Source organism: Lissotriton helveticus, chromosome 8 (genome assembly GCF_964261635.1).
Source record: "Lissotriton helveticus chromosome 8, aLisHel1.1, whole genome shotgun sequence".
NCBI lineage: Eukaryota > Metazoa > Chordata > Amphibia > Caudata > Salamandridae > Lissotriton > Lissotriton helveticus.
In genome coordinates, this window is record NC_136069.1 from 1,680,026,096 (window position 1) to 1,680,053,178 (window position 27,083).

General features: G+C 44.2%; 1 protein-coding gene across 4 annotated transcripts in view; it reads right to left on the reverse strand.

Moving 5' to 3' along the window:
• Positions 1 to 27,083, reverse strand: part of LOC144773622 (transient receptor potential cation channel subfamily M member 2-like) — a 1,628,848-nt gene that overhangs the window by 1,383,089 nt on the left and 218,676 nt on the right. For all 4 annotated transcript variants that reach the window (XM_078658771.1, XM_078658770.1, XM_078658769.1 and 1 more), the window contains exon 7: positions 24,547 to 24,724. In XM_078658771.1, the coding sequence (XP_078514897.1) occupies positions 24,547 to 24,724 (178 nt within the window). The remainder of the gene's footprint in view (positions 1 to 24,546; positions 24,725 to 27,083) is intronic.

Consider the following 27,083-nt stretch of genomic DNA (forward strand, 5'->3'; position numbering starts at 1 on the left):
GCTTAATCTCCACAACGGCCCCAGCAGCGCTGTGGATGCCTGGCTTCACCTTGGGGGTGCCCAGGACTGGACATTTCACAGGAAAGCCAGGATGGGTTCCGCAGCGGTATGAATACAGCGCTACGAGGCCTCCGGGTAGAAGTGCGCTATATAAAATACAAAACATTTACATTTAACAAGTCTAATATCGTCAGTAGAAGACCTAGTTAACCTCTGTCCTACGTCTATACTATTGAAAATATTATTCCAATGCGCAGAGCCTATTGGGAAAATAGGAACTACACTACATGGCGCCCAACAGTTTGGATAGGCGATAAATCTAACGCAAGGCATTAGAGTAACTCAGTCGTGCTTTTTCACACAGACCCTTTTTCTCCCATAAATACTCCAAAGACGTCTGGAGTGGGTAAAAGGTTAAAATCCGCCAAACTTAGTAGGAGGAGACTCCTATGTATGGTTTTTGGTTTATTCAACATTGAAGGATACAGTGTTCCAAAATATTGTGCATCTAATCTTTGTTTCCGTAGAAACCTGATCTGCAAACAAACAAAAAAACCTTGCTGTCAGTAAAATGTCAGACAGTGAAGTAGAAAGGGAGACAGCTAGAATAGCAGCTCGTCTCATAGAGGATGACAATAGTCTCCTGCAAACTGACCCGGACGCAATACTCATCCCGGTCACCATAAGAAAAACTATAACTTTAAAACTTATAGAAAATGGACTGACATCGAGAGGTGGTACAGTCATATTCGTAATTGAGGCACATGAATATCGGCAGACAGAGGTATTCTATTCATGGATAAACTTTCCAGCAGCAAACGCTGTAACAAAGGAATTCCACTATTACAAGATAGAGGAACCTCCGGATGAGTACACTCCTTTCGAGGAGGTGGAAATACCACTAAAATACCAAGAGCACCTGCTCTGGTTTAAAGGCGCCCTAAAACATAATGATCACATCACCAGGCTCGGTCCACTAGGTAGACCAGGAGAAACATGGCCGGTCCTAGCCAGCTACACATCACAAGCTGACATTAATAGAATGTCAAGCAAAGAACTCTTAGTTAAAATAAAAGAATTAACACAGGCATACAGAGAATTGGTTCAATATGCAACTGAGGATATAACTTTCCTCCCAAAGGTTGAAAGAGACAGATATAGCAGACCAACCATTTGAACTTGCCAGAATCATAGAAAAATCCTATGAAGAACTAGGAAGAGATAGTTTGGGTGGGAAACCAGTGAAACCCCAACTAATTGAAAATCCTGAAAAGGTATTTATTAAAAATAATCTAAACACTCCAAAAAAGAGCTGGGATGGAAACAAACAATCCACTCCCAAAGAAAAAAGATTCCAGTCCAGAGGAAGGTCTCCTCGGCGGAGAGAAAGATCTCCAGACTAAGGACACAAGTCTCTCCAAAGGGAGCCCTCTGAGAAAAGATACAACCTTAGAAATAGGGATAATTTGAAGAAACCTGATAGATATCAAGATATTGATACACGTCCCTCTCGATCTTTTCAGACTTCCTCGCAGAAATCGGAAAGAAGAGGACGGTCAGAACACAGGGAAGAGCAAGTCAAGTCCAAAGACAAAGAACCTGCTCATCAAAGTAAAAAGTTACAATTTCCAAAGAAGAAGGTAGGCAGTATTAAAGTAATCAAACATGCCGAAGATACTGAGGACACAGCTGAAAAATGGAGAATGGGCTCAGACAATGCTAGACAGCGCAGCAGAAGTGAGCATAGCTCGCAAGATCCTGATGAATTATCTGGAGACAGTGGACACAAATGAATACATTCAGGTGGAAACTGCAGATACCAGAGTTAGCAAACCTCATAAAATATATTAAATAACATTGCGTATAGAGGGAGATAAGACTAGGAAAATAAGGGGTCTATTTTGGGATAATCTCTCCAAGGGCTATGACATCCTTCTAGCTGAAAAAGATTGGCCACCAGAGTTTGTCAGGGAGTGCCCTCATGGCGAAGAAATAATTATGCCTGCCTCCTCAAATCATATTCCAATTCATAAAAAATATACACTTGCAAGAAAGTGGGCAGTAGCCCAGGCTCCTGCATTATATAAAAATCATGTGGGATGGGATGAGGACTCTCCTCCTCACAAAATCCAATTAAAATCACAACCAACTGCACAGAGACAGTATCCAATTAAGCAAGAAGCTAAAAAACAGGTCAAGGAGATCTTAGATCAACTTGAATACCAGGGGGTGATTGAAACTTGCACCTCACAAATGAACCATCCTTTGTTTCCTGTCTCCAAGCCAGATGATTCATATCGTCTTGTTTTGGACTACAGCCACTTAAACTCATGTTGCAAGACCTTTGCAGTACAAAACTCACACAGTGCAGCACTAATGAATAGCATAGTGCGCAAAAAATATAAAACAACATTAGACATCTCTAATGGATTCTTTTGTCAAAATATAGCACCAGAAAGCAGATATTTGACCGCGTTCTCAATAAACGGCTCGCAGAAAAATTTCTGTCGTTTGCCACAGGGGTTCAAGAACAGCCCAGGATTATTCTCAGCGAGAGTAACAGAGTTACTACAAATATATGATGATGAGGCATTATCTTATGTCGATGACATCTATCTAACAGATGATGACTTGGATACTCACTTGAAAAGAGTGAACACCATAATACTCGGGTTCGCAACAGAGGGTTACAAATTCAACTTCAAAAAGTCAAGAATTGCCCATCTAACTGTCCTGTTTTTAGGATATGAATTATCAAGTGAAGGCAAGAGCCTGGCTGACAATTTCCTAGAGAAATGTGCTGTAATCCAAGCACCAAGAACGCTGAAAAACTAACAATCAATTCTAGGTTTCCTGAATTGCGGAAGAACTTACATTATAAATTATGCAGAGAGGGTTAAACCTCTCTATGACCTAATAAAACCAGATTTTAAAAGAATTAATTGAACTCAAAAACACACAGAAATTTTGTGATCTTTACAAACAGACATGTTAGTTAAAACAAAACTACAAACACGCGATAACACACGCAACCTTGTAATTCGGGTCATCCCAGGAAGATGCGGATTCACATACCTAACCTCTAATGAGGGAGAAACGGTACCAATAGCATACAAATCACACTTGTACACAGAATCTGAAAAAACATTCAGCATTAAGGAAAACATTGTACATGCGGTCCAAACAACTATAGCAAAGGAAAGAGCCCAGGCCCAAGGCAGAAGGATTACTGTTATAACAGCAGAATCAGCTTTTGAGGCATTAACAAGTCCATGTAATTTACCTACCAAAGGCATTAAATCCAAAATGGATACAATGGGAAAATTCCCTTGCTACAGACAAAGTAAAATACTACTTCGGACCAAACATGAAAAAATAAAAAAATCTAGAATACGAAAGAGAATATCCTCTGCCAATCGACATTCTGCCCATACGACAGTACGCCTGTGTAATATATACAGACGGACATGCTCAACCCTCAGTTTGGGGAGAGCAAGCATACAACGCCACATGCGAGATTGTAAAAGACGTGTGGCGCGGAGGTAAATTGAGACCTCTGTTTACAAAAACACACTCAGTAGAAAATAATTCAGAACAACAAACTGAAATATTAGCGTTAAAAATTGCGCTAGATAATGCCGATCGCGAATTCCCGACACTAATAGTGTGCGATTCGTATTACTGCGTCAAATCATACAATAACGATTTACAGAAATGGATTCAAAACGGTTACAAAGATGACACAGGTGCCACAATCAAACAAAAATCACTTTGGGAACAAGTAGTTCTTTTGCAGAAAGAACTACCAAAGACTCACGTGATACACTCACTGAGTCATCAGCGTGATGGTGTTCACGTTGCAGGGAATTCATTGGCTGAGTCAGCCACAGCGGAAACAACTAAATCGGCTTCCGTAGCTACAAAAAAGCGTTCAGAAAAATACATTGACGGGGAAACAATGCTGGCGGTAAAAACGTCATCAAAAGGCGACTGCTCAGCGCTACCCATCAACTATCCACTCAATTATACATACATAATTGATGCAAACTCCGTTCCATTTGCTGTAATCCCTGGAGTGGGGGATAGAGTAATTCCAAACACGAACAGGAGAGGCTTGTTAATAGCAGACGCACATATGGGTGAGGGTCTTAGACACCTTAAGCTTAAGAATTCTCTGGAAGAATTACAATCAATATACTGGTGGCCAAGAATGAGCCTGGAACATCACATATTTGTAAAAAACTGCCCAGACTGCAACAGAGATCGCAGTGGCGACCGAGACGGTATATTACCATGGCGTTTCGCTCCAGATTGGATCAAACAATAAAAGAAAAAACCCAGTGTGAATAATGCGTCATATTAATATGTAGAGACTATTTTCATTTATAGAAATAGACCCCAGCACTCGGCTGACGTCTGAACGGTTATAAAAAGATTTGCGAGTCTATAATGGCATATACGCTAGGAGCATGCTACGTTCTGATCAATGTCTTCCTTTAGCTCTCGAGCTTATAGGGGGGGCATGGCCAGCATGAGCATTGCATTGCGGGACTCTTCTCACTTCCTTCCTGAGGGAAACGGGATGGTGTAAAGAAAAAACCAAGGCATAGAGCAATCTATAACGGCAAAGGTATTAGGTTCGGGGGCTGGGTGGGTCAAACATTTAATAAGTGTCCAACGTAGTCTTAATAATCTGCCAAGAAATTCTCTGAGAGGTCTCAGTCCGTACGAACTATTGTTTGGGACTAGAATGTTAATCCAGGACCTCGATAGTCAAACTTCAGTGGTTAAAAAAAATGCTTTGATATCAAAGATCGTTTGGCTATTTTACAGGACTTAAATGAAACAAGAAAAGACCTGAGCAACATAAAGTTGAAACAGCAGCCAACAACCACTGAAGAGAAACCACCTGTCCCAGCAAGGCCTGTCTGGATTCCAAAAATCGGGGATCTGGTCAGAGAGAAGATCGTGGTGAAGAAGGAATTTGGGCCTTCTTACAGAAAAGCAGTTCCTGTCTTGTCTGTAAACGGGACAAGATCAGTAGTATTACCGCCCCTTGCTGGTAAAAAGGAGAACCGAGTTGTATCCATCGACCTGGAAGTAGTAGAACACCAAAGTTTGCTACAACTACAGAGGTTCAAACTGAGAGACTAATCACATCTGATAAACCTACAGTGAATCAACAAGGACTATGCAACAAAGCCATGGAACTTAAACCTCTTGAAACCCAAATAAAAATTTTACATCAAGAAACACCATTCTACAGTGATGTAACCATTGACTATGCAAATGAAACAAAGCAAATTCCTAAAGCAAAAAGGAATCCAGAAGCAATTGAAACAATTGACAGAACAGCATCAGGCTACTTCATCAACTTCGATGATTTTTCTGAGGATCCGAGTGAACCTGAGGAACAGCCAACAACAAGAACTTTTAAAGACAAAGCAAGGAACTTTTTCATCAACTAAAAGAAACCTATCTGATTTCTCCATGGATTGAACTTTGGGTGGCACTAGGTGTATTTGTCCTCATACTTTGGCTCATCATGGTACTATGCTTGGGACATTTCATTGAGGGAAAATATGCTACAATGGACACAGCAAGTCAGAATATCAACTTGGTCCTGAAACCACACAAGTCTTCACACATCGAGAAAAGAGAACTTTCTTCAGTAAACTTCACAGCCAATCCTATACCCGGTGGGGTAGCATGGGACAAAACTGATTACGAAATCTATGGTCCGGTTGAGCTCCTGAAGTATCCTCATCAATTCAAGATTTCATTGAGTGACTTTGTAAAACCAAGCACATTCGCTGATGATTGGGACTTTGAAAGTATTAATGATATGATGTCAGATCTAGTGATATCAGCTAAATTTACAGAACATGATTATTTACAAGGTTCATCTAATTATGACCAGATGTATTGTTTTAACCACTATGGTAACCATTATCTGCATAAATCTGCTCAACCTAGAAATGTTTTGAATTATAACCAATGGGAACATTGTGCAACTCCACCAAAAGGCAGTTCAAAAACATTTTATGAAAAATGTTCTTATTTTTCAGGGTTCAACACAAGCAATGCAGAAACATTTTATTTCAAATTGTTAAATAGGACAGGTATGAAAACCATGCTTACAAACACAAAATTGATATATTCAGAATAATTTTTTGAAAAAATGAAAACATTCGGTTTTGATTTCTGGAACAAAAATATTGAAACAAAGACAATCTGGGGTACAAGAGATTGGCAAGTGCAAGGTATAGAATCATTATTTAGAGCCTGCATGATCCCAGAACAAATTATATTTTTGAATGATACAATTCAACAGACAACTTGTCTTGGCTTAGCCAAAATTAAAGACTTAAACAAACCGTCTATTCCAAAGCCAACACCTGACAGTAATAGCACTACAGATGTTGAGATAGACGTATCCCATATTTTAAACCAAAACAGAACACATCCTGAGTGGAAAAAATGGTTGATCTGGCCCACAGACACAAATAACTGTCAAGACAGATTCCTGAACAAAATACAGGGGTTCACATTGACCAGGCCAGACCCTAGATACTCCCAGAGACAACATCCAGGGATTGTAACTACTTACAGTGTAGGGAAACTCTGCCTCGAATGGCTACAAACATCCACACTGGTTGAAATTAAGCAACACTTAACTTTACTTAAAGAAGGTGCTGACTTGCATGATTTCATTATGGGACCACGCAAACAGCGCAAAAACGTTTCATAGCGGCCTCTCTATATATGCAGCTTACAACGAAGCTTGGAAAGAAACTCAAATTGAGACAGCAGAGAAAATATGGGAAATTGACCGTGTTAATTTGGAAAAATCACTTTCTATTGTGGACAATGGGTAATGACTCTGTCTTCCAGAATATATTCACTGGACAGTATTGTATCTTCTGCAATCGATATAATAGAGCAAGACTTACTGATGTTGCAACACGGTCAGTCACAATTGCGTTCTATTGTACAGCTTGGCTGGACGTTACAAAATCTGCGTTCAGGCTATGTGCCTTGGCGTTTAATCAACACAACGTCACTATTCAGTATCTTTAACCTTACTGATACACAAATCAGCTTGGCACAAAAGGGTGCTGATTATACAATTCTGAGCATTGAAAAACTTGAGAGATTACCATTGACAATGTCAGAACGACCTGTCATTGAATGGATAATACATGGGATAATAACTATTCCGATAACGACTTTCCAGTTTCGATACTGCCAAAAATATATACAGGCAGGCCAGTATGAAAGGTTGGGTAAAGGATACATTAAGTCAACATGGAACTTACCCTATACACACACATGTGTCAGTAATAAAGGACAGAGTGTATTTCTTAGTGGTAATAATTGTGAAAAATCACTAAGTGGTATACTTCTGTGTCACGGTAAAAGTTTGCATGGGGCCTGTGAAGGGACTTCAAATAATCTTTCATGTCACCAGCTCGGCACACCTGCAACACAAATAGAACCATTCTTTAAAAGACTTTCTAACGGGAGTTACATTCTAATTGTAGATCACAGATGTTGTGGCTTGCTGCCAGGAAAACCCTATCTGGTAAGCGTGACTTCCATGGTCATTTGCTGTGAAAGGGTATTGTTCCCGAATGATGCTCCAGACAGGGAGGGAAGGTTATGGCCCAGTTTGAAAATCTCTTCTATTCGAATTGATACTTTAAGCAGAATGAAGACTGTGCTCCTACAGACGCCAACCCATTTGACGTCATCAAAGGAAACGTATGATCTCCAAGTTGCAAGGACAACGGGTGAGATACATGCATTGTTATCAACAAATTGCCCCTACACTTCGCAGAAATGCTAAACGAAATCTTAAATATTTCGGGTACAAGTGGTATCGCAAGTGTATTTAAGACAGTTTTTTCGGGACTGTTATCCCCATTCAAAGCAGTCCTGGGTATTTTTCCAAATTTCGTCCATTCCATCTTTGGCGGACTTCCACTCCTGTTGGGACTCGTAGCAGGCATTTTATTTTTGCTACTCTTGCTCCGTTATGGCAAGCCATGTCACAGACAAGACTCCAGCAACAATGGAAGAAACGATCCTAGCTATCCACTACCGGGACCGCATAACTAAAGTCCTTGGACTAGCCCGGCTAAGAGATCTAAATATGACCAGGTTTCTTTCGTTCAGACCCATGTGGCAGAATTGTGTTATGCCTGTATTAAGGTGCATGCTATGCGGCGAAGAATGCGTGTTGGACACCTGTCTTACACTACAATCAGAAGTACCATTGGATGCAGATACTTTGTTGGGTCCAGTAAAGGCTCATGCATTGTGCTGTCCCCAGCGGCTACCTATCCTGATGACGGCATTCGTGGAGACTTCACCACTACGATTGAAGGGTAGTGAAGTACAAGATGAAAGCAGCATCGATCAGGTACGACCTTCTGTTAGCTATGCTGATCAAACCATCACTGAAAGCGAACATGCGCATGACTGCATGGTAGCGACATTTTCCAACCTAGTCGAACTTTCACCAGAAGCTGTAGACTGTTTTTTCGAGAGTCTGTCTGAAATGATGTTCTCACCAGAACAGAGAGAGTGACTTTAAGCAACGTGCACACAGCGTTCCCTGAACTCTGCATTTGGCCTTCAGCTTTAAAAACAAAGCCACTGAGAACTTTTTTCCGTCTTCCCCTGAAAACGAAAACTTTTCTCCAACTCCAAAATATTTACCTTTTTGGCACTTATCTTCTGCTTAAAGTAAAACTATTCCTAGAGAACAGAGCTTCTATTTTTAGGAAACTCTAGAGACATTACGTTACCTCAACCTCTAGCTTATTTACAAGTAATTGTATTTATATGTGATGAAGTGGTCTCGCACTTTTCTTCTGTATTAGGAGCCATTTCATGTGTAATTTTCACAAATCATTCATGCTGATTTAAAATATGCATCATTTTTTGAATGATTATACTGCTTGATTGCATACAGTACCTATACTCATTTTCGTGTATTTCGCAATACCATTTTTCAAATGCAAAAAAAAAAATAATGTATTTTTGGGTGGTTCGGTATACACATGCACTATTAGTTATGTTTACTATTGCTTAGGTTAGTAAATATGTACATAAAATCGTGGAGTGGGTGTAGTATGTTTATCTAGGGACCTGTATCGATACTCCTATTTCTGACCCTTGTCCGGTTAATAAATCACTAATAGCCATACAACGGCACAGAAACCCGTTTTCAGATTAGGTCATAGCGCATGCTATCACATTAGGCAAGCACTATTCCTCCAGCCCCCCTAGAAAGCACACGAGTTCTCAAAACAAACCAAACCTCCAGCAGACCTGGGAAATCCCCCGCAGCTATTGTTTTGATTTAGTTCGAGAACTCCTGTAAAGAATGTAAGAACGACCAGTTCTTATGACATCCTTAATGACGTCTTATGTCCATCCTTACGTCAAACTCGGCACCTTTCAGGTATAAATATACCGACGCTGCCCTAAGCAAAGACACGGTGGTGATGAGCTTGGAGCAGCGCTACTTGCCGAAGAGCCCAGCTGATGCAGGAAGCCCACGGACGCTGCCCCTCCCTTTTGACGCGCTGAGAGAGACGCTGCCTTTTCTCCTGCCGAGAAATCCAGCCTCCGGCGTTTCCGGCTTGCCCTCGCGGGTAACTGGGATACCGAGTCCTGAGACAGAGATACCAGCCCTCCAGCCTTCTAAATCCCAGGTACTGAACTGGCTAACCCCTTACAGAGAATTCTTGAGTCAGATTCTTGGCCACGCAACTTAACATAAACTGCTACTTATTTACTCCCATCCACGTATTAGGCTTAGGTCAGGTACACCCGGGTAGGCGTAGTTAGAAGCACCAGTTGAGTACGATTAGTCAATGTATATATGTATGTATATCTTTTATCCATTTGAAGTATCATATGGCTAAGAAACCATATCAATGCTTTTACAGTATTATTTTATAATCCTGCTTTTACTGTATGCACTTTACTTAACTATAAGTATTGCAATTGTAGCGATTCATTTCTCTTATATGAGAAAAGAGACTGATCAATAAATAACACCTTTTTATTGAACACGCCCATCTCTTCCTTTTCTCTACAAACTGGTGAAACTAAGAATGCACGTATTGACTGAGTAAAATAGTTGTCTTTTGTTTTCACACAACTCTAGAGATATACTCTTGATTAGGGAGAGCAAAGTTGTCATGTTCTATGGTTGTCAGAAACTAAATCCCTTCTTGTCTATCCAGGGAGGTTAAACTCCTCCTTGCCTATTCGAGAAAGTTTCTAGTGAACTCTGAGCTAGCTGGCACGCATAACTTTAAGTCTAATATCGTCAGTAGAAGACCTAGTTAACCTCTGTCCTACGTCTATACTATTGAAGATATTTTTCCAATGCGCAGAGCCTATTGGGAAAATAGGAACTACACTACAGTCACAAGGTATAAGGTTCTAACAGTGCAGGCACAGGTATGATTATCTCCCCCAACCAGGCCTCTCATCCACCAGTCTACCATTAACACCTAACACATGGCTAACTATTCTTGCGAAAACAGTGACATATTGCCTTTAACACTGGCTGCTTCACCCTAACTGGTTGATTATAAGCAAACTTTTTTTATAGGTAACTGACTCTGTCACAACCTTACATGCACACATTAGGCTCCATGCTAAAACTCATAGGTACAAGACAATGTAATGTTCATAGCCAATAGCTCTAACTCTGATGTGAGACCTATTGCATTGAAAATGCTTGTTTTTCAATTGCCTGTGGTTGTAATATTTTTACAGGAGTCAAAGCACTGCAAGTACAGGCTGAATGAATGTATCCTTGAGGCCATCAAATGAAATCGTTTTATTCTATTTGTTAACTGTTTTTAAATTTAGCAATATTCATGCACCTGCATTAAAAATAGTATTTTGGAAGGCTGCCTTAAAAATTGAATATGTTAGCTTAAAGGTGAGATTTTGGAATGCCTGATAATTCTAAAAACAATGTGTATTTTCAAGAATATTATAAGTCTTTAGGGCCATATTTATGATGACTTTTCGTGGCCCTTGCACCTTGAGTCAAAACCTTGAAAAACCACCTTCCATAGACCAGCCTGGCTTGATACATGTGGAGTATTGCAAGACAGTGTAAGTCGCTGCTTTTCATGTTCTCATGCATCCACCCATGGAGTGTGCCGCATTGCCAGATTTACCATTAGTGGTTGGCCTAGCAATGTGTCACAATGCTACGCATAACAAGGGTAAATATGTTTATTTCTCCTAGTCGTTTCCTCTTTCGATGATAGCTGTACTCTGCCTCAAAGGACTGTTTTAGCGGAGGAAGTTGTCCCTTCTTGATAGTCTAAGGGTGCTTGCATTTGCGTTAGGCAGCAATCTGCTAGCCAGCACAGAGAGAGGGCAGGAATGCACTGTATCATAATAGATATGGCACATTCCTGCTCTGTCCCTTTCATGCAGAGCAGTGCAGCAAGGTGTCTTGCTTTACATGAAAAAATGATAAATATTGGCCTGACTGTCTTGTCTGCGGAGATTCATGTAGTCTGCTGTCATCAGCAAGTGAATCCCCCTGCTGCATTGTGGCTTATAGCTGAGATGAACCTCGACCAGAAGGAATGACATCTAAGAGAAACATCTGCTCCATCCTGCAGCAATGCCGACAAGAACCTTCACAAGTGCTGGGTCATGTTTCAGCCTATAACTTTTATAATTACAAATCTATGGAAAGAATACTTGTGTTTCTGACTTCCACATTTTGGCTGTTGACAAATAGCACAGCTGGACACTTTGTTCCATTTGACTTCAAATATCTTCTGCTGGCTGACACAGGAATAGCAATTGTCCATCAAGAAAGCCATTGGATGATAGACTGCAAAGGTAAGGAAGAAGTGTCTTCCAGCCCGATACTAAGAGAAGGTCAGCAGAGAGAAATAAAGTTAATGCTGAGTTGCGTTTGGTCTTTTGTGTGCTTTAGATAATTGCTCTAGACATGGCCTGGTGGTTAATACAGCTACTGTCAGAGCAGACAAAACACACACAAATGTAGAGTTCAAGTCTTCCCTTTATCCACTTTACCCAAAAATCAGTGCATGTCCTTGTAGTATTCGTTAACTTGGCTGAATAAAATTGTAATTGTTTAAGAAAACTATTAAACATCAATGCTGCTTCAAAATAGAAATCACAATTTTGAGGGTAGTCACTGCATATGACAGATGCACTTGTTGCTCCACAGACACCTCTGATAGTCGCAGGCAAGTACTGCTACAGAACACAGCATTCTTTTATATCTTGAGAAGAGCGTCAGGATGGCGGTTGCACTTTAGGAGTGCTCCGGTCCCCTCTGTCATCCGCTCTTCATCAGCCACCATCTCCTCTTACCTGCAACCGGACTTTGCTGCTGCTTTGTTCTGGATTCCGATCCTGTGCCTGGCTGTAAATGGAGTGCGGTATTATTACGGTCATCCGCAGCCTGAGAAGGGATCCCGCCTTGCGGCCTCCTAAAATGGGGCCACCTCGGACTGGGGCTCTGGTCTCCTCCGGTGATCTGGAGCTCGTGCGGGGACCGACCTGGCGCTGCCTGCTGGTCTCTTCCACTGCGACCTGGAAGAGGCTTATGAACTCACCCTGTGGAATTTTGTGGCAAACTCTTGAGCAGATGCCACCCCTGCACTCAGGGCACAAGTCCTAAATAAAGAAGTGGGGGGGACGCTCAAAGACAGGAAGTGATGTCACGACCGGAAGTGACGTCACGAAAGGCAAAAACCTAGAAGTGGGGGGATGCTCACAGACAGGAAGTGACGTCACGACCGGAAGTGACGTCACAAAAAGGGAAAAACCTGTTAAAATAGGTATGTGTTTAATAGTTGGTGTAGCGCTTTTGCGCAGGGGGGACGGCGTCCATCCATTGGTTGAAGATCTCGGCGTCTATTGGGTACCCTGGCAACCGCGAACCTGGTAGGTGAAGGGGCGTGGTGACCGGCGTGGTGTCCTGCGGCAGTCCGAGAAACTTCCGATTTCAGCCATCCACCCGCGCGCTCCTATTTTGTAAGGGTGGACGTGGTTTTGATTGAAAATGGTGGACGGCGTTTTGATTGAGCAGGGTGGACGGTGTCCTCCCTGGAAAACCCTCGAAAATAAGTGGGGGGATGCCGTCCACCCGCGAGGTACCTCGACTCGTGCCCTGCCCTGCACCCTGAGGGGCGGCAACGCCACTGTGATCCGGCGGCCTGTATTCAGGAGGCTGAGGGCGTGAATGGCGCCTGCAATGCGACCTGAGACACTGGATCAGGCCTGTGGCGCTCGGAAGCCCAAGTGTGAATCGGCCGTCAATCGGACGGGGGGGCGACGTGGAGGCGCGGCGGAGATCAGCCCGAGTGCCCTGTGTGACTGGATTGCGGGGCATTCTGTGACCGCAGTTGACTCTGCACCTTGAGCTGCAGTAGCGCTAGCCCGTCGATCGGACGGTGCAGGACATCCCGCCGGCGTGACCCGCCGTACCTGGTCCTTCCTGAACCTCACTTGTGCTGCGTGATGGGGCCGCACCGCATGACTCAACAGCGTCTTCAGTAGCGTCTTCCAGGTGAGCGGCCCACGAAAACAACAACGTCTCACGTACCAGGGCCAGATTACGCCTGGGAGGTTCAGAGCCAGCGGCGCTCATTCGGTGAGGTGAAGCATCAGCTAAGAGCCCTACACATCTCGAACCGACTACTCTTCCTGGCTCACCTGCGAGTGGTTTTCCAGGACAAATCCATTTTCTTTGACACCCCTGAAGAGGCTTGGACCTGGGCGACGGAGGAGCAGCCCCTCTGTCTCCTGGCCCGTAACAATTCTCAGCTAAGCAGGGGCAATGGCCCCCACTCGAATCGCCCTGGCCCGCAACCACAACGCACCCGCTCACACAAGAGGTGGGGTTCATGACGGGCCCGATCAGCTTCGCCAACAAGTCCCGCTCACCACGTGGCTGCTGGAGCTCTCCCGGTTGACCTCTCGATGCCGCGATGATCCTGCTCTTCCCCCCGTGGGGATCTCGGGAATGCTTTGCCTCGACCATCCCTGTTAGTGCATGCAGTCACCGACCTTTCCTGAAGCCCGGTCCTCCCTGAAGGGATGCCCTGACTCTGTTGCACTCCCCAGCACTGCCAGGTTCTGCAGCTGTTTGTGTTGCAATTGACTGACTGTTCTCTTGTTTACAATGGTGACTTCTACAGACCATCCTGTTAAGAGGAGGGGTCCTCCACGTGTTCTAGTTCCAAACATTCTAGTTTGGTTTTTTCCTTCAGGTTTCTCAGTTCAGGTCAACAGATGCTTCTGTTGCTGAAGTATAGAGTGGGGGAGGGGGTGGGGTGGGGATTCGGGACCGTTGTCCTTGTTTTTATTTGTTCCTTTTCATCTGCACACAGTCTAACTCAATCACACTCCTGCTGCGCACCCCGTAGAGCCCACAGCCTCTTCACAGCTGCATGTTCCTCACTGCGTAGCAACCACTTGCGCCACCAGCTTCCTGGCTATTCTCTGTCCACCATCACACCAGTGCCTGCTTCCTGTGCAGGACGTCTCCTTCTGCTCTCATAACCCCCATGACTGCCGCACGTAACAAAATACAGTCGCTCCATGTGATGTCCTGGAATGTCAACAGGCTCCTGGACAGGGTCAAGCGCACTGCAGTTCTGCAGTATGTTCAGTGCCAGGTAGTAGACATACTGCTCCTTCAAGAAACTCCTCTCATAGGCAATAAATGCCCCTTTATGGCGAGGTATGGTTACAGTGGGGTTTGGCACTCCGGATTAACGCGGGGCTCGAGGGGAGTGGCAAATTCTCGTGCACCGCTCCCTTCCCTTTGTCCTCCACAGGGCTGTGATTGATTCCATGGACTCCTTTGTTGTCCTGAAGGTGAGGTGGGAGACGGCACACTCAACCTCTTGTCGATTTACTTCTCGCCGTCTTTGGTGGGGCCTACACTCAAGCACCTTGGGGGGTTGGTCGCTGCCCTGCCTCCGGGGATAACTATTATAGGGGGTGACTTCAATGCGGTTATGGACCCTACCCACGACATTCAGGAAACCCCTCGACCTCTAGGGCCTCCCAGGCCAAGCACTTATCTGTCTGGGTGGCTACGTTTGGGCTCTGCGATGCCTGGAGACTCTGGCACCCCACAACCCGGCAATACACTCAGGCATCGGCATCCCACCACACTCACGCCCGGATGGATTACATCTTTCTCCAGGCTCTTGACTGTCACAGGATTCGCAAAATAACCATACTCCCTCTGGGTATTTCTGACCATTCCCCAGTGGCACTGCGAGTTGAGGATCTGCCGAGCACCTTGAGACTGATGTGGCGGTTGAGCGCCTGGTTTCTCCACGACAAAGGCTTCCGCGAATCGGTGGGTGGGGAGCTCTGGCAATTCTTCGCCGCTATTCAGGGATCTGTTTCCTCCCCTGCTACCTTGTGGGAAGCGGGCAAAGCCACCATTCGTGGGTTCACCAAGCGTCAACTCAAACTCAGCCGCACCGAACAGGAATCCCGGATCACCCTCCTGGAGGCTAAGGCTACTCTCAACAAGAGGTGCCCACCCGGGGAGAGAACCGAGGCCCTGGATAGGAGACTGACATTCTTGCAGGATGAGATCAGGCAGACTTCAATGGAGGCTGCAAAGCTGCTTTGGAGGTCCTCCTGGCACGCGTTAAATGGCAAGCTTCTCCATTCACTGGCCGCCTATCCATTGGCCAATCGTATTATCCTAGAGATGCAGGACTCAAGCGGTGGAATCCAGCGATCTCCACCAGCGGAAGGTCAGTTCTTTGCTGCCTACTATACTGCCCTCTATGCCACACAGCCTCTGCGGTGGTTGCTCTCCAACTTGCTCCACCACAACCAACTTTCCCTTCCCTTCCTTAGTGAGACTGAGACTGAGGTGCTGTACCTCCCGATTGCTCCTGAGGAGATCAATGAAGCGATCTACCACATGGCGTCTGGCAAGACACCGGGTCCGGTGGGCTTTCCTCAAGAGTTCTATGCAAGCTACTGCGACACACTGGTGCCCCATCTGTAGGAGCTGCATGATGAGGTGGTTGATAAGGGCTCATTTCCCTCTGAGACTGACATGGCCACCATGGTGGTGATCGCTAAGACTCAGCCGCCCTCACAGTACTGTGCTAATTACCGGCCCATCTCTCTTATTAATATAGAGCTCAAGATCTTTGCTACCATCCGGGCCAATCCCAGGCGGCCACATTTGGCCAAGTTGGTGCACCCTGACCAGTGCCTGCTTTATGCCCGCTTGGAGAACCTGTCACTGCCTTCGGCGTCTTCACCTCGCCCTAGCGAATCGCCAGTGCCTGACAACGTACCTCTCCCTCCTTCTTATAGACTTTGAAAAAGCATTTGATTCGGTGGACTGGCGATATTTGGAGGCGGTCTTGGCGGAAATGGGTTTCGGAGAGCGCTTTCGACAGCTTGTGAAACCCCTATATTGCCGGCCGAGTGCTGGTCAATGGTGCCTTGTGCCTACCCTTCCCTATCAGCAGCGGCACAAGGTAGGGGTGCCCCCTGTCACCCCTCTTCGTCACCCTCGTAATGGAACCCTTGGCATGCCTGGTGCGCTCTGACAACCTCATTCAGGGGTGGTGATGGACTGGACTCGGCGAGGTCAAAATTGCCCTCTATGCTGATGACGTTCTCCTGTACCTGGCTGAATCCGCGCGGTCGGGACCCCGATGGCTTCGAGCGCTGACTCTTTTTGAGCAAGCCTCCAGGTGAACTCTGCCAAATCCATCCTGGTCCCCCTTCATCTTTCCCGCGAGTGCTTAGATTGGCAGTCCACGATACCCCTCTGGCGGCAGTCCTTTAAGTATCTCGGGATCTGGGTAACCCTCCTCCCTGACATAACCTGGGTGCTAAATGTTACCCCAGTGGTGAAGAAGATCAGGGCGGATCTCACCCCCCCTGAACCCTATGGGTAAAATAGCTTTATTCATGATGATGATATTGCCCAGGTTCCTCTATATGCTCCATATTATGCCCCTTTTCTTCTCCCGTGCATGGTTCAGAGAAATGGATAGCCTAGCTATCAAATTTCTAAGGGGGGGGTTGACAACCCTGTCTGGCTCTCACACAGTGTCGGATCCCACCTTATGATGACGGCCTCGGGATGACAAACCTATATCTTTATTATTTGGTGACCCGTTTTCTCGTCGTACATGCCTGGTTCAACGGGTGATGGTCGGATCCGGCCTATCTCCTGGAACTTCATACTCTTGGCCTACCCAATATTCAGGGGATGCTATATGATAACACCATCCCTCGAGCGCTGCCAGAGATCACGCGTAGGATCCTCCTGGCCTGGCAGGCCTCCCTACACCACACTCATTTGTCCGGGAAACTGACCCAATGCACTCCGCTCTGGCAGGGTGCCCAACTCCAAGAAGTGGCGGGAATATCTGGCTTCAGGGCATCGGACTTAATTGGGATCTCACAGTTGGGGATGTCTGGAAGGGGGGGGGACACATTTGCACCTATCAGGACCTACAACATACTTTCTCCTTGCATCCCTCGCAGTTCTATTGCTATCTACAGCTGCGACACGCCATCCACTCACACGTCCCTGAGGGCACAGCTTTGCCTGACTATACCCTGCCGGAGGCCCAAGTTTTGACTGGCCACCTGGGGAAAGGGGGATCTCCTGTATCTACCACTCTCTCACCAACCATACCCCCAACACACTCTCACAGCTCAGGGTCCGGTGGGAGGGCTGGGTTGACTCCTTGGATGACTCCGACTGGCGCAATGTCCTAATGGCCCCTAAGTTAATTACTGTCTCAGCACGCCTTCGTTTGGTACAGCTCTACTATTTACACGTTGCCTACCTCACTACGCTCTGCCTCCACCGAGCAGGTCTCCATCCAGAGGCATCATGACCGCGTTGTTCACATCCTCAAGCGAACTTCTTCCACATGGTATGGTTATGCTCACCCATCACACACTTTTGGGAATCAGTGTTGGATGAACTCGATGAGGTCCTGGGATGGGAGGTGCCCTTTAACCCCACCAACATACTCCTAGGCATTACAGAGGGACTGGATGGCTCTTGCGCAGATAAGCTCTACCTAAATACGGCTCTAGTGGTGGCAAAAAGAGCTGGCTGGATCCGGCTGCCCCTGCCTTGTCACTGTGGCACAGGGGAGTGGCCTGGTACACCACGCAGGAGCGATCTGTATATGAGGCCATAGGTTGTCCTAAGAAGTATCGCAAGGTGTGGGGTAAATGGGTGGGGGAGATAGACGACTAACACTTTGCTCTGGCCATTGTGGATTGCAGTGGGTGCCTGGCTCATCCCCTTCTCTCAAATGATATTAACGTGCAGTGCTATAGAGTATAATGTTTGCAGGTGCTCCTCCTAATGAACTGACTGTGTACACTTGTTTGTGTTGTATGCTATCTTTTAAAATCAATAACATTGGTTATATCTTGCTAGAGAACAGAGCATTGTTTTAAATCTTACTTTAACCTTAGTTATTTTTATTGGGTGAAAATCTCACTATTGAACAGATTCCTTGAGACTGCTGACAAGGTGTAACTTTTTTTTTAAACACGTAGACCACTTAAATATGTTATTCATTTTTGTCATTTATTGTGCCGACATTGAATTCGCTGCAAAACTACCAACATGCTCGCAATCTTTGTCGGTCCACCGCAGCTTTCCTGTACATCTTGAGTGGAGGGAAGTACTGAGGTTTTGGTCCCCTCACTTCTGGCGGGCCATTCAGTGGTCGCCATTTTGGGAAGGAGACAGTCTAGTCTGCTCCCTGTGCACCTCTCTTCCAGGATTTTAACAAGGAATGGCACAGACACGCAGTGAGCACGCCAAAGGCAAGTCTGTCTGCACCTGTCCACGTATAGAACGCGTCCAGCACCAGAAATGCTGCCCAAATTAGGCAAAGGGCTCGCTTCACACGAGAATATCTTTTGAAACTTAACAATAACACCCACAACTGCAAAGACTCCATCAATGTGGACAAATGGAGTGGCCCCATCAGCTGTAGAATCTGCAGTATTACTTTTAAAACTACTCAAACCACACAGATAAGAGACAATCCTAAATCTGTCTATTTGCGAGGAGAGCTGACCAATGCCCGATCGCTAGGTAAACAGTCTCAACACATTAATGACCTCATTACTAACGGCAACGTAGACTGCCTTTTCATAACATAAACCTGGATAAAACCCTGGTGTAATCCAAACATTGTTTGCGCCCTCCCTCCTGACTACCTTATTCTTAGGATGGACAGATCTGAACAGTGAGGTGGAGGTCTGGCTATTATCTCCCGCAGTTTTTTTAGATGCTCTGCGTTTGAAATATCTGAACTTATAGGGGCAGAGAGCAGTGGTTTTTCTTTTCAATTAGAAGAATTCTGTGCCTTCTCAGGAGCCCTGGTCTATTGCCCACCAGGCCCCATTAATGACTTTTTAGATAGCATAGGGGACATTGTGAGTTGCCTCGCCCTTAGATTTGCCAATTTCACCCTTTAGGAACCCCTGTGTAGTAAGCCAGCTCTAATTCAGATCTTTGGGTGGAGTATCTCAACAAGGGCAGTCTAATGATTCACTGCAGGAACCCCCATGTCCGAAGTGACCCTAGGACAATTCAATTCCTAGAAACCATGGCAATGCTTGGCCTAAAGCAGCACATAATGACCCCTACCCATGATGCAGGTCACACTCTAGATGACATCTGTTCAAACCTCTCAGCCTTACGGTTAAAGAGCCAGTATGTCTCACCTGGTCTGTTCACAAGCATGTATACTTGGAAATCAGACATCAGCCCACGACAAGACACAAATAGCACGCATACTCCAGCCTGATGCCAAATCCTAGATGGAAGGATAGGGCCACCCACCCTGATCTCAATCCAGAAGCCTCTGTACATAAGCCTACACTAATAGGAGATCCAACGGAATAAAACAAATGTTTCACATCATGGCTAACTAAGTTGAAGATTCACTTTGTGTCAGCTGGTCCTGAGAAACACCGCTTGTTAAAGAAGCCCTCAGCCCCTTGGTATACCAAAGAGTTAAAGGAAAGGCAGAGCCACTACAGATTATTGGAACGCAGATATCGACTCAATTATACTCAGACATAGCAGTTTCAAGGCCGCCCTTAAAATTTACCATCTAAACATAAAAATTGCCAAGAAATCGTACTTTACTGATATGCTTGAACAGGCTAACTCCAACCCAAAAAATATTCTTAATATTGTGAACTTTTCAAACTGCAAATCCCCCCTTCACAGGCTCACTGTGACTGCGTTGTGGATTTCTTCGAGGAAAAAGTCAAACTGCTGAAAAAGACTTCCCCTCTACACCCCTTTGTCCCCTACCCACCCTAAGATTGTGCCGGATAGCAACCAACTTTCCCTCCAAGTATTTCAAAATCTCAGCCTAGATCAAACACGTCAAACTATCTTGGCTGTCAAATCTGGGTCTCCTTTTGATCATCCCTGCCCCCCTTATCTTACATGCCCTGATAGATATGGTCAACCCAGTCATCTACAATATAATAAATACTTCACAGTCCACAGGGGAGGTACCTAATGAGAGGAAACTTGCAGCAGTTATACCCCTGCAAAAGAAATCGCCCTCTCTAATCTTCACCCCATTTCCCTCTCCCTTACCTTAGTAAGATCACACAAAAACTGGTCAATTCACATCTCTTGGAAGGAGCTAACATTCTACACCCAAACCAATCAGGTTTCAGATCGTAACACTCGACTGAATCTGCCCTTCTTTTTACAGCTGAATCCCTAAAAGCTGCCCTGGGCCAGGAAAAACAGGCTGTGTTGGTCCTTTTTGACCTATCAGCGGCTTTCGACACAGTCTCACATGACATCCTCCTAGACTATCTTGAAGCCTATGACATTTCCCATCCTACACTGGCCTGGTTAAGATCTTTCCCCCAAAAGCGAAGGCAAGTCATTACCCTTGGACAATATCAGTCAGAAGGAAAATCTCTGCTCTCCGGGGTCCCACAAGGTTCCTTCCTCGGCCCAGTTCATTTCAATGCATATATGGCCCCGCTAATCAGATTAATTTTGTCTTTCAACATCGAGACCATATCATATGCTGATGACACTCAGCTGGCATTGGTCCTAGACAAAAATAGTACACTGTCTAAGGAAAACCTTTGCCCAGCTGAAGGGTTGAATCTCTAACCAAGGGGGCACGTAACCATGCGAAATGCCTCTTTTCTTAAATATTTGGTTCGGTATTATAGATCTAGAAGGAGCCTCCTTTCCATTATCGTTTTTCTTATCAAGAAGAAACGGGTGTAAACCCTTTCTTTCTGGTTGCAAGGGACTCGCTCTATAGCTCTTGTCTTAAACATGCTTACATTTCCAATTTCAACAGATGGAAATGCTTTTGAGATGAATTTTGAGGTGGAGTCAGAGGCATTTTTTGAATGAATTCCAGTGTAATACCATAGATAATTAGGTCTAAAACCCACTGATCTGTTGTAATTGCGCTCCATTTTGACAGGTAATTTGAAATTTGATCTCCGAGAAATGACGGACAAGATTGAACTGTAACTGGCACCTTTATTTTGTCACTGTCATCTTCCTGAGTCTTTACCCTATAGGCCTTGTTTTCTATTCTGGGTTTGCCTTGTGTAAGCTTCTGGTGAAGGTTGTCTCTGCTGGTGTTGGGTCCAAAATTGTTGTAGAGTAGCTTCATATTTTGGAACCTGTACAGCTCATAACCTCCCCTATAAGAGAACTGCTCTCTTACTCTTTCTTCTTAAAAGGGTATTCTTCTGTATTGTAGAGTACCCTAAGATTTCGCTTTATTAGAATCAGATTGTAGTGATTGCAAAACACTGTCAACATGCTTCTGAAAAGAGCTTCATCATAAGGTAGATCTAAAATCTTACTTTGCACCTCTTATCTGAATGACGTAGCCTTCAGCCACCTTTGCCTCCTAGAACATTCTCTCCTGCTAGCTGTCTGAAACCGGTGGACGCAATTCTCCTTCTCAAAGAATTTTCTTTGCCTCTAATCTAATGTAGTCTTGTAGGTGGCCAATGTATGGTTCTATATCTGATCACACCCATCATAGCGACCAAATATTTCTAACAAATTAGCAGCTTTTACTGTGAGCGCTGACATAGAGGAAATCGTTTTCAAATATTATCAAATAGCCTGCTTTCTCTATCAGGAGGTGCATATATTGGTGCTAATGGATTCTTTGAAGTACCCTGAGCTGCCTCTGTCACCCCTGAATCACCCTTTGGGTGTCCAATTACACAGATTGCGGAATCGTTCTGAGTTTTCTATTTTTGGGCCAAAGACTGCTGCGACTATTGCCAGATTCTTCACTGTCTTAGTGACTTCCTCCCATAAATAATCCACAATTGAAATTGCTCTGTTTTGCAAGAATTTATTTTTAAATCATATAAGTAGCAGTCTTACTGCTATGTGATCAATGGCAGTTCAAACATTTTGGTTGCTCTTTCTAAAGGTTATGAAACCCTCCTCTATCCTTCGGTGGAGAAACAACAAATTGAGGCACTGGTGGAGATGAAACAGGAATTACATAATCATCCCATTAAGTAGCAACCTCTTACCCTTCCCTTACTTCTCCTTCCTCTCCTTCTTCAGCAGGGAAACATACCATCATCTTCTAGAATAGCTTTAGATGGTGACGCGTGCCTTTGAAAAGTATTGACATATTGCAAATATAAATATTGAAAATTATGAGGCATTTGCAGAGTTGATGGTTGCACTTGCGGCAATGAGGCAGGTGCTGTAAGTTGCCTAGGTGAAGTTGCTGCTAAGTAAGTAGGAAATCTTTTATAATAATCTGTAAGCATTAGCCTTAGGTCCGTGACTAGTGCTTTTGGCACACATAACATGTTCTCTTGGGTATTGATGTTGTGAATAAGATTGATGATTATCCATATATTGTACTCCTCATGCCTCTTGTTGAGATGAGTAATATTCCTGTTCCTCATCATCTTGCTGGTGTTTGACATGTAGCTCTGCTGAATTTTGTGCTACACCATAGGCCCATCATTGTCAGCACCATCCTCATCTAGAAGATGACTAGAAAGTGGTGGTGATAGCTTACTTGGAGATTTATGTACTAGAATGAACAAAATCAAGAGTTTCTCCATTTCTACCCCTCTTTTCTCTATCATCGACACTGTCGTCAATGACGTCATTGACAATATCATAGACCATAGGTTTCATTGTTGACGGTACTGTTTATTTTGTCGGCGTTTATGTTACACTTACCACCATATTCACCGGTTTTCTTGATGACTGCATAGTCACTGTCGACTCTGTCGTCGGCAACAATGTGGCTGTAATCGTTGCTGAACTGACGGTAATGCCTGTGGTTACTGATGTCATAGTCAATGTCGTTGTCTTAGGGAGTATTTTGGGTGAAGGGATTTTAAATTTCAATAATACTTGAGTAGATGGTGTGATACGTGCAGATGTTTACATTTCAGATTTTTCTGAGGATAATTTGTGTTTTTTTTGCATATGAGAGAGTTTTTCAGACAGAATTTGCTCTTTTAAAACCCATTATGGATCTTCTTCAAAGCCTTTTTTAAAGGTTCTTGAGGTAGTTGACCTTCTGACCTCTCTCTCATGTTTAGTAGATGTAGAAGTATCCTCACTATTTTCCTTAGAAACTGTTGTGTCCCTGGCTTTAGCTGTTCTCCTTTCTCTGTCTTCTAAGATTTTGGAGGAATACGTAGGGCATATTTTACAATCCTTTACCTTGTGAGATGGGTAGAAACAGTATATCCAGTCTTTATGCTGGTCTTCAGAGTGTTGTTTGTTCTTCCCACAGATTCCACATGGCCTGAACGGTCCCTTTTCAGTTAAGTCTGACATTCAGGCAGTCAGATTTCTCCAAGACATAGTAGTAGAGACTGTACTAATAGTACTGCTGCTGTATTAACCGCATGCGCGCTAGCGGTTTTCCCGCTGTGCGCTGCGTTTTTTAAAAACCCGCGTTACATGACGAGCTCAGCTCTTCATCAGCGTACGACAGGCGTACCTCATGACGAGCTGAGCTCGTCATCAGCGTCAAAGGGGTTAAGCAGTAAATATAGTTCAACTGTGCAGAGCTCAGGAGAGACTCCCCTCACATGAAGTGCATTAAAAAATCTGAAAGAAGGAAGCCTCTGCGGGGGTGTTCTAGAGGGTGCTACAGCCTGATTGGATGGAGTTGTGGACATGATAGGCACATGTTAATAAATTGAAGGTTTTATAGCGTTTCAAGGCTATGCTTAACATTGTACTGCTTTTTAATTTTACCATGGGGATCCCATTTCAATGAGGAGAATAATTCAAGCATGCAAATCTATGAAAGACCCAATACTTGAGAAATACGTTTTCAGACTCAAACAAAGTATAAAGCCCTAGGTTTCTTTGACAGTTGCTAGCTTTGTGCTGTGTAAACCTCACCCAGCTCCACAAATATACAAATGAGGCACTCACTCTGACAGTGGCATAATTACCTTCTTTCTTCATGGTTTGCTTGCAAATGAATTGTTCCAGTTTGGTTCTCAAGGGGATTTCGACTCCGTACATCCCCTGTGTCCCATTGTCTACCAGGATGAAGTGAGAGTGGTTGTTATCTAGACAACAGAGTCTCCCTTGATTGTACACCTCCAAACGGTACTCAGCTGGCTGCCACTTCAAAAAAGAAATACATTTAAGCATGGGTAAGTCTGATGACAGCTAAAGGAATATATTTCAAAAAAGTACCTGCACAGGTCAAGAAAGATAACTTTAATTATTAACAAAAAGACCTTGGGTTTGGGTATAAGAAATGTAAATAATCCAAGAAAACTATGAGGTCAGTTATCTGGGGCCCGAGGAATGCAAGGGCAGTTAGGCAATTCTATTTAATTTTTGTTCAAAATATTTTATTGAAGGTTTTAGGTAAGTTAGCAAAATACATAACACAAATTGTGGATACATGTAGTTGTAGGGAGCTTGAGAAGCACAACAACAATAACATAAGAGGTGATATCAAAGTACATCTTTAAGGTATTGTTTTTTTTTTTTATTTCAAATCTTTTTTATTGAAGATTGAAAAACAGAAAGCAAAGACAATACAATAAGTCTTCCAATACATAGATTAATACAGCCGTGGTAATAAATGACGCCTACAGAAAGCCAAAGGAAGGAAAAAATAAGGACAAGTGTATCAATGCATCAAGGTTAAGCAGTCGGTGGGAGCATTAGCCACAGTACAAACAAGAGTGGAATATACAATCATTGGAGTATATAGATTCATACAGAGTCAATGAAGCATACATGGATAATCAACAGTTAGAAGGTTACATCATGGAAGGTCAAAGTGGGAGGATGATGCATCCAGTGAGGACCACAGTTTTTTGTTGGAGGGTTTCCCTGTAGCTGACTGCAGCGCCGGGTTGTCAGCCCCTCTCAAGAAGGAGAGCCATTCTAGCCAGATTTTAAAGTTGACCTCAGCAAAATTCTTCCACTTACAAAGGATGACCTTGCATGCCAGCGTTAACATGATATCTAAAAGTTGTCGGTCATGTATGTCTGGCAATTGTGTATCTATTGGACCCAGTATGATATACATAAACTCCTGTACAGGTTTAATTCCAAATATCTGGTGGATATAAGCAAAGACTTTCCCCCAAAATGTTCGTAGTAGGGAACAGTCGAAAAGCATATGCGCTAGATCCCCAGGTGCTGTCTGGCAATTCCAGCAATTGGGCGTATCTTTCAGGTGGCATTTAAACAATTTCTGAGGAGTCCAGAATGCTCTGTTCAGCAGCATGTATTTTGTTTGACAGAGGATCGGGGAAACCTTGTTTGATAGTGCAGTACTATGTATTGCATCCCAATCTATCGCTATTCCCGTCGAGTTAGGTTCTGAGGTTCTGAGGTTTCTTGGGCATGGGGAGGAGTAATTTATAGACGAAATGGCCAGCATGGTACAGGATTCGCAAACGCGTCATAAGCCAGGGTAATTCAGTAGTTAAGGTACGTTTATTTATTTATTTTATTTTTTAATATTTATAAAGCGCATCGTTTACCCTTGGGCGTCTTGGCGCTAATGGAACCAATTTATCTATAACGGTCAACATGAGGAAGGGATGATCATTGAGCAAACAGCCAGGTTTTTAAAAGTTTGCGGAATTGGAGAAGAGAGGAGCTGTCCCTGATGTTTGGGGGAAGCGCGTTCCAAAGCCTTGGGGCGGCCACCAAAAAGCGCCGGTCGCCCCAGGTGACAGTTTTAGTGCAAGGAATGACTAGTTGATTGAGGGTGGCTGATCGTAGAACTCTGTTAGGTTTGTATTGTTGTAGCTGTTGTTTCAAAAAGTGGGGTCCTTGGTTGTTAAGTGCTTTAAACACAATACAGAGGGACTTAAAGTGGATTCTATTTCGCACAGTGAGCCAGTGGAAGTCCTTTATATTGTTGGATATGGATTCATATTTTGTTTTGCCCGAAAGCAGACGTGCAGCTGCGTTTTGAATAGTCTGTAGTTTAGTAATTACTCTGGATTGAGCATTAAGGAAAAGACCATTACAATAGTCCAAAGAAGAAAGGACAAGAGAGGTAACCAGTGTTTTGATGGCTGAGTCAGGAAGAAAAGGACGTATTTTCCTTATCATCTTTAACTTCAGGTGTGCTATGGACACTGTTTTGTTGGCATGATCCATGAAATTTAGACCCTCGTCGAAGATGATACCGAGGTTCCTGACTTTAGCAGTTGGAATGGGAGGAGTGCCGAAAGCCTCTGGCCACCAGCTTGATGGCCAGGCTGGCGAAAGGGGTCCAAAAATGAGTACCTCGGTTTTTTCTGAGTTTAATTTGAGGCAATTGGTAGCCATCCATTCTCCTATGTCTAACAGTCCCTTCTTACATTTTTCAGCCACTAGATCTCCATCCCCCTTAATCGCCAACACAAGTTGGGTTTAGAAATGACGGATTTCAATTTCAGGAATTGATAAAATTCTATGGGTGTTTAGTTAAAAGTCGTTTGCAGTGTCGAGAAAGGGATGGGTAGAG